General features: G+C 44.3%; 1 protein-coding gene across 2 annotated transcripts; it reads left to right on the top strand.

The window, feature by feature from the left end:
• Positions 1-2,469: 2,469 nt before the first annotated feature.
• PDHA1 (pyruvate dehydrogenase E1 subunit alpha 1) lies at positions 2,470-15,543 on the top strand. 2 transcript variants are annotated; one of them, XM_087756671.1, is made up of 12 exons: positions 2,470-2,743; positions 4,080-4,094; positions 5,501-5,569; positions 7,019-7,192; positions 7,938-8,064; positions 10,413-10,504; positions 10,880-10,972; positions 12,218-12,373; positions 12,614-12,685; positions 13,634-13,701; positions 14,276-14,384; positions 15,083-15,543. In XM_087756671.1, the coding sequence occupies exons 1-12, from the start codon at positions 2,663-2,665 to the stop codon at positions 15,245-15,247; spliced, it is 1,221 nt and encodes a 406-aa protein (XP_087612797.1). In that variant the 5' UTR covers positions 2,470-2,662; the 3' UTR covers positions 15,248-15,543. The 2 variants fall into 2 exon arrangements, with proteins under 2 accessions (XP_087612797.1, XP_087612798.1); XM_087756672.1 differs by lacking the exon at positions 4,080-4,094 and having other exon boundaries at positions 2,471-2,743.
• The last annotated feature ends 14 nt before the right edge of the window (positions 15,544-15,557 follow it).

Genomic DNA, 15,557 nt, shown 5'->3' with positions numbered 1-15,557 from the left:
AACAAGGCCCAGGGTCAAGAGAGGGAGTGAGCAGCAGGAAGATTCAGCCGCACGCATGAAGCACCATGTTCAGAGGTGCTCCTTCTCCAAGTCTGACATTATTCCCTCCGCACAGGAAAGCACCAGGGAAAGAAGAGAGGCGCTACTGTTGTTGCTGGGGATTTTGGCCCCTTCGCGGTCTTCATATAGACAGGTTTTTCTGCGCATCTCTCCCAAAAATGTAGCATCTCCTGTGCAGGGTGTCAGGAAGCTATTGCCAACAGCCAGCTGGAGCAGAGTCACCGTGAGGAATGCCTCAAAGCCTCAGCTTCCCCCTACCCATCTCCTGACCCTGTCCCCGGCAGCTTAGTGACACAGGCTGCTAAGGAAATCCTGCCACCTGCAGACAGCAGGAGTCATCCCACCCCAGGTGCCATTTGGCCTTGCTATAAACCTGAGTGGGCCAGGAGGACACTGTAAGTATTCATGTTTCATGAGCCGCACCAATATAACCGGTGTGTGCATGAACACCATCGGTGTGCATGAATCCATCAGTAATCTCTCCAGGACTGCGCAATATTGGTTGATAAAAGCACAGGTTGCAAACTTCCAGAGATGGCTACACCATTCAGAAGTGGCCTGGGACCTCTCGGGCTGGCGCAGTACCTTGGCAGCCCTGGGGAAAGCGCCACGCAGACCTTCGGGATAATGCTTTCTCTAGCTGCAGAGCCACTCCCTGCCCGCAGAACAGCATCTCCAGCAAGTCTATGCTTGCTTTCCAAGCAGGGAGGTGCTACAGACTAAAGATACTCTAGGAAAAATGCCTTCTGAAGCAACTTATCAACCTTCTCACCTTGCTTTTTGTTCTCTTGGAGGCCAGCTGCTGTTGTTGCTCTTGTTGCTTCATGAACAACTCTAAAGCTGCTTAGTAGTGCAGAGCTGACTTGCAAAATTCAAACTTCCTACAAGTTGCATGCCAAGAATGACTCCACAAGAAGCCCCTGTGCAGGCTTGCCTTTCCCAGTGTTAGCAAGAACTGCTTTGTCCCTAGTGACAACTGAAAACAGCACTATCTGTCTACTCACAGGTGGATTTCATGATAGCAAAAGTGACATTATTTTCAGATTTTTTGAGTCTTTCATCCCTTAGTCGTGAAAAGTGGTAGCTTTATATTGCTTCTTTTATACATCTCAGCCTGTGCCAGGGCACAGCGTACCTCAGAGTACCTGCAGGGTGGCAGCACAAAGGTCGGATGCTGAGCACTGCCAATGCTCTGCACTGTCACCCGAACTTAAAGCTGAAGAAAGTCTGGTAAGCTGCTGTCTTCCAGAGAGCTGATACCAAGCCTGGGTTTGCTTTTCTAATCAATAACTAACCAAATACACAAGGAGTTAGGCTTCCCATAACGTCTGTCTGCAGAGACGGCGTTATGGCGAAGATGAGGAAGGAACCACATTGGCCGCTAGTGGCCTGTGTAATAGAACGGGAGGGCAGCCAAGGAAGGAGGTGAGCAGTGCAGTGGGGACCCAGATGAAGCTGTGTTCCGGGAATAGATGTCCACTTTCTGTCCTCTCCGATGGAGGCTGAGGGTGTAGTTAGTTTGAGGAATATATTTTCAGTCCCAATTATGCCTTAAGCGTTTACCACTTGTGCTGTGAATGCGCTGAGCTCTGTGCAACCCGTGGGACTCAGCAGACGCAAGCCTTTGTGATGCCAACGGGTGAACACCATTTATTTTCTGATTTATTTTTTTCTTTTTTTGGTGCGGCGAGAGTCGCTGCCTTTCAGCTGGATCAGTTCAGTGTTCGGGGTTAGGCGGGCGCGGATGTCAGCACGGCACGGGCGGGAGCCAGCTGCCAGGCGTGGAGCACTGCGCTGGGCCCAGCGCCTAACCCCTAACCTCGGCCTCAGCCCGCAAGCGGGTGGGGGAAAAGGGGAGGCTGGCTGGAGGGACCCGCAGGTGCGGTATGGCGGGACGACTTTTCAACATTTAGCTGAATCTTAACTTTGTTACGTTTCCCAAGGGTGGGATGCCTGGGAAATTAAAAGGTACTGCTTTAACACTTCGGTTACTTTACGTATATAAAAATCCGCCAGGGAATGCTCTTTACAAAGGCCAACTCGTGCACAGCAGAGCACGAAACACTGAAGCCCGTGCCCCAGCCTACGCTGGATGGGCTACGCGAGGCAACAACCGGCGCCGGGGACAGCGGCAGGGCTGGGGCAGGGGCGGCACGCCCAAACCCGCATAATCCCGGCGCACTTGCCAGGCCCCCACGTTTTTGAACAAATTCATCTTTTCCACGTTTAACGATCGGTTCGCCGCCGGGGGCAGCCCCGCCCGCCGCCGACAGCGGCAGGAGGGCTCACCGGGCGGGCGGCCCCGGCGGCGGCGCTCCCAGCGCCACGGCCCGGCCTGCCCGGCCCCTCGCCGCCGCCGCCGCCGCCGCCGCCGCGCCCCGCGCATGCGCGCCGCGGCGGAGTGACGCAGGGAAAGGCACCGGTCGGCCCCCCGCTCGGCAGCCAGTCCCGGCCGGCGTCGCGGAGCGCCGTCACTTCGGGGAGCGTGTCGGTTGGCCCGGCGGGGGCGGGCGGTTGGCGTTGGCGGTCGCGGCCGGGGCGGCGGCTGAAGGAGAGTCGAGGACGGGGGCCCGCGCCAGGCACTGCCGCCCCTCCCCGCTCCATGCGCAAGATGCTGCTGGCCGCGCTCTCCCGGGTGCTGCAGGGTCCGGCCGCCGCCACCGCCGCCGCCGCCGGGAGGACGGTGAGCGCGGCCGTTACCTGCCCGGCCGCAAGGCGAGGGACCAGCGGCCCCAACGGGCGCGGCGTGGCCGCCCGGGGCCGGCGCGCGCCCCTGCGTGTGGGGAGCGGGGGAGGCTGGCGGGGGCCGGGCGGGCCGCGGCGGGGCCGGGCCCCAGGAGGCCGCGGGGGGCAGGGCCGGGCCGGGCGGGCAGCGGCCGCGCTGGGCTGGGCCCGGCGGCGCGGCTGCCGCGGCGGGGTGACGGCTGCGCCCTTTGGCGGTAGCCCGGGTGTGACGGCTGGCTGACGGCGCTGCCCGGGCCGGAGAGATCCCTGCGGGGCCGCTGCTGCGGCGCGGCGTGAAAACGCGGGAGGAGGCGCCGGGCGGCGCGGGGGCTGTCACGGGAGGGCGGGGAGCTCCGGGGGCGGCGGCGGGGGCCGCTGGGCTGGGGCTGCCCTCCCCAGGGACCCTCCGTCAGCTCTGCGCGCGGTGGTCTCTGCGCCGGGTTTGTTTTCGTTACGTAAAAAATATTCCGACCCCTTTCTGAAACCCCCTTCCGGGCACTTTGCCTCGAGTCCTTTTATTTACTTATGTTTGGGCTGTCAGCGCAGGGCAGATCCTGAACAGGGGGCAAACGTCCTCTTCTCGTTCCGTTCCGAATTCAGCCGCCTGACCTTTTTTGAGCTGCTTTGCCTTTCTGTGCTCGAACATCGGGCTCTTTGCATCTCTTCCGAATTTTCTTTCAAATGTTGTTATTTTTTTGGCATTAGTGTTTCATTTGCTGTGTTTTATCTCTTGTGTGTGATAAAGGTCTTCCTATGTGTGTTGGGACTATATGGAATACGTATCTAAAAACATTTCCTAATTTACAAGTAAAATATCTATATAAAATTTTCGAACGTGGATGCCTAAACTTAGTTCTTCACTGCAAGTACTTGGCTGGCTCCTGACATCTGCATTTTCCTGAAAGTCCAAACTAGATCTGGTTTGGATATCTTAATACATGATTTTTGGTTTTTAGTGATTTAGTGATTTTAATGATCATAATTTACTGATTACCAAACGTGTTAATATTTGTCTTGAATTGTTCCTATGCATTTATAGCGAAGGTTTAAATTACCAAATAAATAGAAGCAGTCTTACTCCATAAAGCAGTATTTTACACCTACTTCGAGCATATTGCAAAGTGTAAAGGTGGATTTCCATGATGCAGAGCTTACCTGTAAGGAAACTACCTCTTACAGTGTTCTAGTTGGCTAATAATTTGCTGACTTCTCCTCTCCTAATTGTTAGTTACTTACTTTTCTCCTTTTTCTTTTTTCTTTTTTTTTTTTTCCCCTTCCAAATGCTGCTAACCTAGGGAGCTGTTAGTGAGGTAAGGCCTGGATCAGTTTCGTCAAGCTTGGTTTTTGACATGCGTACTGGCCATGTATTAGAACTTTTGCTTTTATCTCGTATTCGGGGCAGGGGGGTTGGACCACGTGGCCTACAAGGTCCCTTCCAGCCTCAGCCATTCTGTGATTCTGCGAATCCCAAACTCTTGATTTACTTCCAGCCCTAGAAGTAAAATAGTTTTTCTTCACCGATAATGCTGATGCATTGTGGTAAACAGTGTAGAAACTTGGTTTAAATTAAAAACTCTAAATATTTAATCTGATAATGGGGTGGGGGAGGAGGGGATTGCGATTGCTAAAACAAATATGCAACAGAGCAGGTAACCAAAATGGACCGAGAAATTTCTCCTGACTTTTTTCCAAGCTTTATACCTGTCAACCAGACCTTTTTTTGGAGACGGTGACCTGGACATTCTCAAACTTTTGAAATAATGAACCTTCAGCTAAATGTATGCAAATTCCATGGTTGAATGAGCTACTGAAATTTATGTGTAACTTAATTAGCAATGCGATTTTGCCACTAAAGGTGTAGTGCATTCCTTATGCTATGGCCTCAACACATGCAGGGACAGATGAGCATCAAATCTGATGCGGCAGTGGAACTTACTGAAGTTATCTAAAAATACCAGATGTTCATTAGTCAATGGCCTGTGCTTATTCTTTAAGACAGAACAGTAATGTATTTCTAAACATCCTTCTTATCTCTCCTTTACCATGCTACCCTTTGTGGTGTTCTGTATTTCATGTATCCTCAGGTGTGTCACGTTTTATGTTTCTATATCATTTTTAAGTAGTGGGCATGCTGTTTGCTGTTACCCACTTAAATGATACTCTCTTTCTTCATTGTTATTGCCTTGCATCCCCCCAACTTCTCTTCTTATTGAAAAGAAAGAGTGAGAGTAGTTCTTGTTCCAGAAATCTGCTGGGTTTTTTTGTTTGGTTGGTTGAGTTTTTTTCAAACAAATTTTTTGTTCTATCAAGGCAAAATTCCAGTCAGTGCAGAGAGCCATCAGAACCTGCATTGGCTATCTCTACTTATATAGGCAATGGCATGTGAAGGGAAAAATAATTATTTTGGTGGTTTTGGTGCTCCTCACTGTCTTTTGAAACTTACTGGTTTTATTTTAGAGAATCAAGGGTATTACAAATTTAAAATTCTGTTCCCTTTTCCTAATCTTAATTTTAAATACTGGGTTTTAAACGACTTCTAGCACATACGTACAAAATAAAAGTTCTCTAGTATTAGAAGGATACGCCACTGGAGTTGAATTCACAAATTATTTCAGTTTGGGAGTACTGTTAGAAATTATTTGAGAATTCACCTACTTTTGCTTGATAATTATATTTAAATATTGCTCATGTTTTGGTTTTTGTCTTCTTTTTTAAGGCATCTCGAGTGGTGGTAGCATCACGTAACTATGCAGACTTTGCAAGTGAAGCTACGTTTGAAATTAAGGTAAAGCAGCTGAACACTTAATACTGGCATTCTGTGTAAGCACTTATAGATCTTGTTGTGATGGGCTTGCCCCCTTTTCAATTAGAAAAATACTGTTTGAATTTCCAGAACCACTCACTATCTGGCCTGATTGCTAAATGCAGCTGGAAGTACTGTGCTTGGCAATACGTAGTAATGTTACTTGTTTCTTAAGAATGTGAAGTTGTGATTCTTTGCAGCTGTGATACTGCAATGCAACTGCGAGAATGGAGTCACAAAGGAGCTAAAGAACCTTTTCTGTTCTGAGGTTTTAATGTTTCCTTAATGCTTTTAAAACAAATAGCTGGTGTTTGCTGCCTGCCCTTCTTTTCATCTCCCTTTTGTTTATGGAGTCATGGGTGCTGTATCCCAGATGTGCAGCTGATTGAGGTCCATACGGATTTTGGAGGAAAAATATGGCATCCTTTTTAGTGCTCGACTTGGTGCTGCTCAAAAAATGTGTGTTATATTCTGTCAGCTTTCCACAGTGGCTAGGTCTTAGGAAAAAGCAATGCCTCCATCGGCAGTAGCTTTTGTGCTGGCTTTTCATTCAGGAATTGATAAAGGAAACTCTGAAAGAAATTCTTTAGTTTTCCTTTTACCCACTCCCTGTTTGTCTGTGCCTGTAAAGTATTAAAATTGTTTCACAGGCAAAAGGGAGGGAAAATATGTTTATATGAAAAGTCTTTTCTGAGTAGATACAAGGTTTAGTGTTTGGTCCTGTCTTGATTACGAGACTCCGAAGTTTGTATTGTTATGTGAACTCTGAAGCAGAACTGTCTTAAGGGTGGTGTGCATGTGCGTTACATCAAATTCCTCTAGGTGTCAGTGGATTTGCTCTGGAGAGACTTTGCTTTCATATAACCTGTCTTGAATCTGTATGGCAGTGTTTTGGTCATTTAATCTGCACTGACAGAGTAATTTGTTTGGTCTGTTCCACTGAACTTGACTGATTTTGTTTGTTTGTTTGTTTGTTTTGGGCTTTGTTTGTTTGTTTAGTATGGGTACCTAAAATCAGCCCTCTGTGCAACTTCACTGAGTCCACGGTTTGGGGAGGAAGTTGTACTGTGGATGTGGTGGTTTGACTGGCAGGGTGGCTGCTGCAGCAGGGGTCTATTACTGCTTGTTAGAAGTGGTGGTAGAAGAGGTGAAGTCCAGTCTTAGTTCATCTGCTGCTAGAGGGAACTACAAGGCTTCACTTCACGAGTGGAAATCTGTCTTGATTAAAAGTAAAGCTTTTATTTTCCTGAATTTGGAAATAGTGCACAAACTTTACAGTTATTTTGACCTGCGAATTTATGTTTTGCTGGCTTTCCTTTTTAAAACATATTAAAATCTGAATTTGAAAATGGCACATCATTAAAAAAATAAGTGATATTCATAAATATGATGGATTACTTTCAAGAAATGACTGCTTGTTCAACTTTGCAGAAATGCGACCTCCATCGCCTGGAGGAAGGCCCAAGTACCACAGCAGTGATGACTCGAGAGGAGGGGCTCCATTACTACAAGACAATGCAGACCATACGACGCATGGAGCTGAAGTCTGACCAGCTGTACAAGCAGAAGATTATTCGTGGCTTCTGCCACTTATATGATGGTCAGGTAAGGATTTTTTTTCTAAGAGGTTTTATATTGTCTTACCTTACTTAAAGTAGGGATTTGAATGGAGTGCAGAGTGAATCTAGAACTGAGCATCTGTGTACAATGTCTGAAGTTGTAGCTGGATCCGTGATTTAGTTCATTATTTCTTTAAAAACAGTGTCTTAGCACACAAGGGAATCCCTGAGCTCTTGGGACAGCAGTAGGAAGAGAGACAAGGCAAGGTGCAGGTGAAGATCAACTGAATGTGAGGAATGAGCAACTGCAGGATATTAAATTCAGCACATATGGAGGCCCACATCCTCCTCCTCAAGCTTCATTGATGTTTTTTGTTCCAGCGTCTCAGAGATCATGTGCCCACTAAAAAGCAACAGCCAGGAGAAGGAACTTCATTAACTTAGTGAAACTTTGCTGTCTCTCCATTCCCCCCTGCTATTTTTGAGTTGCAGTTGTTTATATACTTCATTTGGGAGATGGGGGTAGAAAAAGTCCACAGATTTTTGCACCTTCTAGTTGCCCTCCTGTCTGCTTTTGTTAGTCACAGTCAGGTTGGAATTTAGAGCCTAAGGCTGTTGTAGCCCCAGGCCTGCCACCCCTTGGGATTTAAGGCAGTCTCCGGTATCTGTGCTCTTCCTGTTTGCTGCTGATATTTGATGTATGGGGGATTGTAGGTAGCCCTTGCCACGCAGTTGGCTGTGGAAGTCGTGTGCTTTTCTTCATTGCTAAGCTTACTTTTCCTTTGTGACAGGAGGCTTGCTGCGTAGGGCTTGAAGTTGCCATAAAGCCTACAGACCACGTGATAACAGCTTACAGAGCTCATGGCTTTACCTATGCACGAGGAGTGCCTGTTCGAGAAATTCTCGCTGAACTTACAGGTTTGTGCTAAGTGAAATGAGGATTCACATGCTGCTGTACTTGTGTCAGAATTTTCTATTCAAATTCAAAATTATGTTGATGCACGAAGTATACTGGGGCTTCAGAAGCCGTTTAGTGACATCGCAGAATAAATCAATCTTCTAATTTTATGATGCAACCACTTTTTACTATAAAACGTAAGTCATAAGGAATATTTAAGTGCTGGTACTTCTAAAGCACAAATTCAGAACATTTTTCTTGATACCATATGCTGTATTTGTTGTGCTGCGCAGCTTATTTAAATGCAGCTTGCTGGTGGTAGACGTGTATTCTCAATAGGACAAGGCATTACCCTCCCTAGGAGACAGATGTGGGTTTTCAGAATTACGCTGCGGAAGTCTTAGGAAGACTGATAAACACTGCCTGTAATGATAAAGGGGTTGGGAAAATTTGACTGTAGCAAGAACATTAAATGGTAATCTAGACAGATCTACGATTTTGCAGAAAGGAGGGATGGTTATTCACAGTAGGGTCATAGGTGGAGCAGGGAAGAGAGGAGCGGATCAGCCTGCTGAACTCTTAGAGATCTGCAAACGGATGCCAGAAGTGAAAACTGAACAAGGAGTTTGAAGGCTTTTATGAATCATGGGTATAATAAAGACTTGATCTGAGAATTTGCACGCTTGAAAAGTTAGTACAGGAAAGCACATTTTGGAGGTAGAGAAGAGGTATGGTTTTGCATACTAAGAACGTATGTGTATTAAGAATGCGTATTAATAACGTGCACGAAAGCCCAGAATCTGGTGGATGATCAACTTGCCAGGTGTCACTGGATACAGATAAGAAAGAAGGTAAATGAGGAGATTGTCATGACTGAAGCCTACTATTCACCCTGAAACTACAAGTACCAGTGGTGATGTGGGGTTTTTTTTTCTTTATTTCTTTTCACGACGCACATCATCTATAGCATTATGCTTGGATTTAATGGGGTCGTTTTAATTGGGAAAGAGCAGCCGCAGTTGGACTGTTGTTCTGAGAAATGATGCTTGGGGCAAGTTTCTAGAGACGATGCTGCTAGAGCTGATTCTTGCAAACAAAGATCTTGACTGAAAATGTCAAACTGAAAGGCAGCCTGAGTTATAATGACCAGGAAATGACAGAATTAAAAAGTCTTTGAAGGAGCAGGAAGCAGAGTCACCCAAGATCAGACTAGTAGACAAGATCCTATAGGAAACAAACTATCGAAAAAGACTTTTCAGGAGAATTGTTGATTCCCTGAGAAATGGTTTTGTGGACATCAATGCAGATAGTTCTAAGAAAAATAGAAAGTATAGCAAAAAGGGACATGGGTCAATCAGGAGTTTGTAGCTAAAATACAAGAAAGGATTGTGCAGAAAGTGGAGGGAGATTACTGAAGTTTAATTACACTTAGGAAAAATAGTTTTCTGATTAAAGTTAGACAATCCCTTTTTTTTTTTTTGCTTTGGCCCTAGCTGGCAGAATCCATAAAAGCTCACATGAGACCAATTCATAAACATATGAAAGGTACAAGAAAGACCAATAATAAAAATGATCCACTATGAAGTACGAAAGAGAAGTACAAATTCCAGAAAGAGATCCAGCATTCAGCTTCTAAAATAAACACCAAGGCTAAGGCAAAAACCCCAACCAAACAAGCTGTGCTTATTAGAAATAAAATAGAAGGCTCTGTGGTTAGTAACAAGACAGAATAAGAAATGGAGTGGGCTGATGAGAAATTCTGTCTTCCTAGATCAGCTGATTTAAATAGGGTTTATTGTGATGTTTCATGGACCACCAGTTCTCTTCAAACTACAGCTTGAATAAAGCTGGGCTAGGTGACTTTTTTTTTAAATGTCCTATCTGTAATTTCTACTTCTGGTTATTGTCACAGGGAAGACAAGTGTAGATTATTGCAACTAATTTGGAACAGTGTTCATATCTTTCTTGCAGAAGCCAAAAGTAATAAGGACTGTATATAATTCTTCTTATATATTACATATATGAGAAATACAGACCATGTTGGCTATTAAAAAAAATTATTTATCAGAAAGTGCTTTTGTATAGTAGGACACTGAAACTTCTCAGTTGGTTTTAAAATTTCTTCTTAATCTCATTCTGCATTTCCTGAATTCTGTTTTCATTATCATTCTATTTTTCCCCCTTCTCTTGTTTTGTGATATATTTAACGGTAAACTCTTTGGGGAGAGGCCATTGTATCTTAACTCCACATAGCTCTAATGACAACAACATGGTCTTAGTGTTATTACCTTTAGAAATTGAATTAATGTTCCCATTTGCATAGTATTTTTCCTCTGAAAAAATAAATTGCTTGTTATTCATGTTTCAGGTCGAAAAGGAGGATGTGTGAAGGGAAAAGGAGGATCAATGCATATGTATACCAAAAACTTCTATGGTGGCAATGGTATTGTCGGTGCTCAGGTATACACATGACTTCTGCTTTAAAGCATGAGTTGAATTTGGCTCCTGTCCTGTGCCGGTGTTTCCTCTCGTATTTGTGGTGCGAACTTGTATGCGGGTACCGTTGCCCTGCGGCTATTAAATCTGTGATGTCTTTATTCTGGTTTGCTCACCATTTTGTCAACTGTAGGAAAAATGAAACAAATGGAGAATATAGTCAATGTTTATATTTTGGCTGTAATACGGATTGGAACAAATGGAAGCGGGTTGTCAACAACTTGTTTGTTGAGCAGATCTCTAACAGCGTAAATGCGTCTTTACGGTTCACAGGCTGCCTCTCTCCAATGCCTCTAAACAATATTCTAAAATGTTGGTTTGTCCTGTGCTCTGTGATAGGTTCCTCTTGGAGCTGGGATTGCGCTGGCCTGTAAATACTTCGGTAAAAACGAAGTCTGTTTCACGTTGTATGGGGATGGTGCAGCCAATCAGGTAAGCGAGCTTTGTCTGATGTGTCTCTGTGAGGAGGAGCGTGACTGTGGGTAATCCATTTCCCTTCTGCGAGCTGTGAGCTCTGCCTTTCCACCGAGTAGTGGGAGAGCACCTTCCACCCTGTCGGTGTAGTACCGGCAACCCAGGCAATGGCTGACTTGGAACTTAGGCTGCGATGGGCGTGTTGGGCTTTCTGCCGCAAGGACGCTGTATTAAAGGAGTCTACTGATACTGAAAAAGCAACCCTGGAGAGGGAAGGCAGCGTACGCCCTCTGCCCTACAGTCCGCTGCAGTGTTCCGTAGGGCTTTTGTTGTGAAGGGCTGTTCGCTGAGACCAGCTTCACGTAGGTAGCTGGCGCCTTGCAAATTTTGGACGCTGGCACATCTTATTTGTGTTGTCTTAGGCGTTTGAGTAGGGGTGTGTTGCAAGTACGGTATAGTCTTCAGAGGAGTGTTTCAGGTGAACAGTTAAGAAGTTAATTGCTAGATGCCCTTTACATATCAGGAACTTAGCACGGGCTTGGATTTTTTTATCATGTTTTGGGTCTGTCTCTGTCCTTCCCCAGCATCGTTTTGAACTGTGCCCTTGTCGCCGGAGTGGAGGGGAAGCTTCTCAGCTCCTTCCCTCCTGAATGGGGCGAAACATGTCACTTAATTTCTGAAGACAGAGGAGAGGACAGAGCATCTCGCAGAGCCACTTACTGTTGACATTCCAGGCGGTCTTTTCAAGTTATCGATCAGCAGAGACATTAAGCCAGATAAGAAATTGGTGGTTTAGAGTGATAATAGTGTTGATAAAATTTCCCACTTTCAAAACACAGGTGGAGATCTCAGTTCTTGGTTTTCCCTGCCTGACTTAGAGCAGCAAGGCTGATGCAGTCACTGTGGTTGAACTTTTCTTTTACTTTGCTGTAGCAGCGTCCTGCCAAATTAATACATTGTGAAGTTTCTTATGACTATTGCTGAAATACTTCCGTTAAAGTTGAAGGTTTTGTGCTACCCTAACACAAATACTGAAATAGGTTTAAAAATTAAGTTCTGTAAGCTATTAGTTGCAAGTTACCTTACATAGTGTAGCTTCTCTTTTCTTCTTGCTGAGCTGCAGCAAGTGGCTGGTTTCAGATTGCTTTCAGTATTAAAATTTCTCCTAGGCAGACCTCTGCAACTGAATGATTCTCAGAAGAGCCTAATGCCTGAAGGCTGAGCTCCTTGTCCAGATGTAACTTGCTCTTCTTTTTCTTTCAGGGCCAGATATTTGAAACATACAATATGGCTGCCTTATGGAAATTGCCTTGTGTTTTCATCTGTGAGAACAACCGGTATGGAATGGGCACTTCGGTTGAAAGAGCTGCAGCCAGTACTGACTACTACAAGAGAGGAGACTTCATTCCAGGGCTCAGGGTGGGCACAGCCCCAGCTTTTTTTGAGGGGGAGTGGAAGTGGGGGGATGTGGTGTGTGCGCACACCTGCACAATACATACATTTGTATGTATTTCTTTTATTTACAAATATATTTATAAATATTTTTTAAAAATATAGGAAAACTTGAAACTGAAGTCCTATTGCACTTGTGGAAGTACTGAAATTGGAAGTTTGGGGTTTGGCGGTTTTTTGCCTCAACTTGTCATTTCTGTTTACCAGGTGGATGGCATGGATATTCTCTGTGTTCGAGAAGCGACAAAGTTTGCAGCTGACTACTGCAGATCTGGAAAAGTAAGTCTGTAATCACCATTCCTTTCCCATAGGTGAAATTCTTAAGTTATTGCTGCCCAAAAAGTTCCTTACCTATCTATCTAGCCCATTTTCTCAGTCACTGTTGAAACTTTGTTTCATCTTTATTTCCGTTTTTTTCTCCACAGTACTGAACCTGTAAGCAATTGAGTGGTTCTTTAATTTTGTTAGAATTTATTAACGTGCAATTGGTATTAACCAAGCATTTACAAAAAAAAAAATATATATCCTGATACTCTCTCATCTTTTTCCCCAGTTCTACGCCAGTTAAATTCTGTTGTGAAAGGTGTTTGACTGTCAGGCGGTTGTGTTCTTTGTGAAGAGATTAATTAGGGGAAGCACCCAGGAAGGCAGTAGTCATTCTACATTTACAGCAAAGGGCAAGTGAAGTTACAGTTTTGTGAGTCAGCGTTAGTGCGGTGGTGACAAGTGCCTGTCACCCAAGTATGGTTCTGGAGATTTTTAATATTCTGAATGTTCTTAATATTAACGTTCTGAAGATTTTCAATATTTGGTGAAGTAATGTTTGTGCTGGGAACCTCCAACAGAAACAGGCTCATAGAGAAGAATAAGGTTCTGCGAGTTCCAATCTTACAGTGAAACAAGAGGCCATTTGAAATAGTGTGAGTAGTGGTGGAATGACATTGGAAGGGAAGAAATTGTATAATGCTGCTCAATAAGAACATGAGAATAAATGCTTACAATATCAACATATGCTTTCATTTGAAAAGAGCTAAGTTTCACTTTACTAGTTGTGATAATGTTATGTAAATTAAACTGAGAAAAACTGTTGACTTAAAAATCTTTCATCACTGGTGCGGTTCACCTATAGCAAATACTTGCTGCTGTAACAACAAATTGGTCACTCAAGGTGGTAACACTCTTTGTATTGTTGTGTGTTTTGTTTTGTTTTTTTTTTTCCCTTTTAAGGGTCCTATTCTGATGGAGTTACAGACATACCGTTACCACGGCCACAGTATGAGTGACCCTGGAATAAGGTACGGTGACGTTCGTTCTTGGCATTCCCTGAAAACAAATAACTATTGATGGTCAAAATCCTGAAGCTGTCATGGACTTGCTGTTTAAATCCATGGTGAAGTGCACATCAAGGTTATGATGAAATTGCTATGAGCAGTCTGATCACTCATCTCTTTGCTCAGCTGATAATCCGTGGCCATGTGACGTACTTGTTTTACTTGCAGTATTAAGAGATTTAGTTTTGGAACAAGCACACAGTCAGTTAAACTTCTGTGCTTTCTATTAATGAATTCTGCTTTCAGTGTGACTTTGTGGTGTGTTCTAATTAAGCTGTGACTGAAAAGCAGCATGCTTGTCCGGGGTTTTTAGCATACTTAAAATCCTGTAAGCTGAAATTACAGGAGCAGTTTGGACTGTGCAGTCAAGTAGAACGCTTCTTAAAGATACAAATGTACAGGTACCAAAAAGACTTTGATTGCATTCCTGACAATTCTTTGGTCACACCTTCTTCTAAAAGTGAGCTGTGTCCAGAACCTCACCTCTACTCAAAGATGCCCCTGAAGAAGTTCATGTCTTTGCTTGTCTTGCTCCTAGCTATCGTACTAGAGAAGAAATCCAAGAAGTGAGAAGCAAAAGTGATCCCATTACTTTGCTGAAGGACAGAATGGTCAACAGTAACCTTGCTAGCATTGAAGAATTAAAGGTACGGCTCTTAGTTGCTATTTAAGCAAGCTCTTGAGCATTCACGCCCTAATGATCTCTGAAAAACACATCATAGGGCAACCCCCATCCCTTGTTCTTTGAAGTTCTCTAAGGTTTGTTTTGACATCGCTTTTATTGGTGAAGTTTTGTTGGAGACCGACTAATGAAGTTGCACTCTGCTGGAAAGGCGTTTTGCTTTCGGGTGCCGAGTGCAACTCAGCGGTGCAAGGCTGCGTGTACAGGTGTTTGTATTTCAAATGCAGCTCTTGTCATATACAAATCAAAATTGCCCAGGCTCTCTCGCCTCCCTGGGAAGGGGGGTGAGTCTCTGAAAGGGAAATTATCAACAGTGAAAAATCGTAGTGAAGGAGCCGGGAACTCTGTGAGCAAATGTTGTAAATGCTTTCCTCAACTCTGAGAGCGTCAGTGTCAATTTTTTTAAAACTGTGTTTCACAGAATCAGAGTTGAAAATGTAGCAGCTCAGCGGGGTCATGTTTCTCTGGCATCATGTTTCTCTACTATCCAAAAGGGACAACTCTGCAGTTTAGGAGGAAGGGAGTTCTCACAGGTTTTTAATTTATATTTATAGATAGTGTTAACACTAATTCTGAGCAATACTTAATCATTGCATTTAAATTCAAAACTATGCTGCTTTTTCTGAGCTGTCGTCTTCTAATAAGCATCCATTTTTGCTTTAGGAAATTGATGTGGCAGTAAGGAAGGAGATTGAGGAGGCTGCTCAGTTTGCTACCACTGACCCCGAGCCACCACTGGAAGAACTAGGCAACCACATCTACTTCAACGAGCCACCCTTTGAAGTGCGTGGCCCAAACCAGTGGATACGGTACAAGTCTGTCAGCTAAAGGCCTTTTTGTTGGCATAACTTATTCTTATGAATAAGTGAATGCATTTACAGAACTATAATGACTCAGAAACAAACCTTAAGCTTATTTAAAAGCTCTTTCAAAAGAGCAGAGGTGTAGGGAAATCCGTCTCAGTATGGATTTTCTTAAACATGCTGAACGTTGTTGCAGAAGGAGCTAAATTAAGAGAAAGCAGTGGTTTATTTAACTTGCTATCTATTTGCTCTATGGACTTTTTTTTGGATTGCTGTATGTGTTATGTACAGTGTAAAATTATTAAACTTTAACAACGTTTATCTGGTGGTCTGTT

The sequence above is a fragment of the Nipponia nippon genome, unplaced genomic scaffold (genome assembly GCF_047370975.1).
Source record: "Nipponia nippon isolate SJK-2023a ecotype South Korea unplaced genomic scaffold, ASM4737097v1 scaffold_2, whole genome shotgun sequence".
Lineage (NCBI taxonomy): Eukaryota > Metazoa > Chordata > Aves > Pelecaniformes > Threskiornithidae > Nipponia > Nipponia nippon.
The sequence above is the reverse complement of the archived record's forward strand: the minus strand, read 5'-3'. Positions and strand labels throughout refer to the sequence as shown.

Bases quoted from the DNA above. Each gene is read 5' to 3' on its own strand.
- PDHA1 (XM_087756671.1), top strand. From the start codon at position 2,663: ATGCGCAAGATGCTGCTGGCCGCGCTCTCCCGGGTGCTGCAGGGTCCG. The intron at 10,505-10,879 runs GTATACACATGA...GCTCTGTGATAG, and splicing joins ATGGTATTGTCGGTGCTCAG to GTTCCTCTTGGAGCTGGGAT. The intron at 12,686-13,633 runs GTAAGTCTGTAA...TTCCCTTTTAAG, and splicing joins ACTACTGCAGATCTGGAAAA to GGTCCTATTCTGATGGAGTT.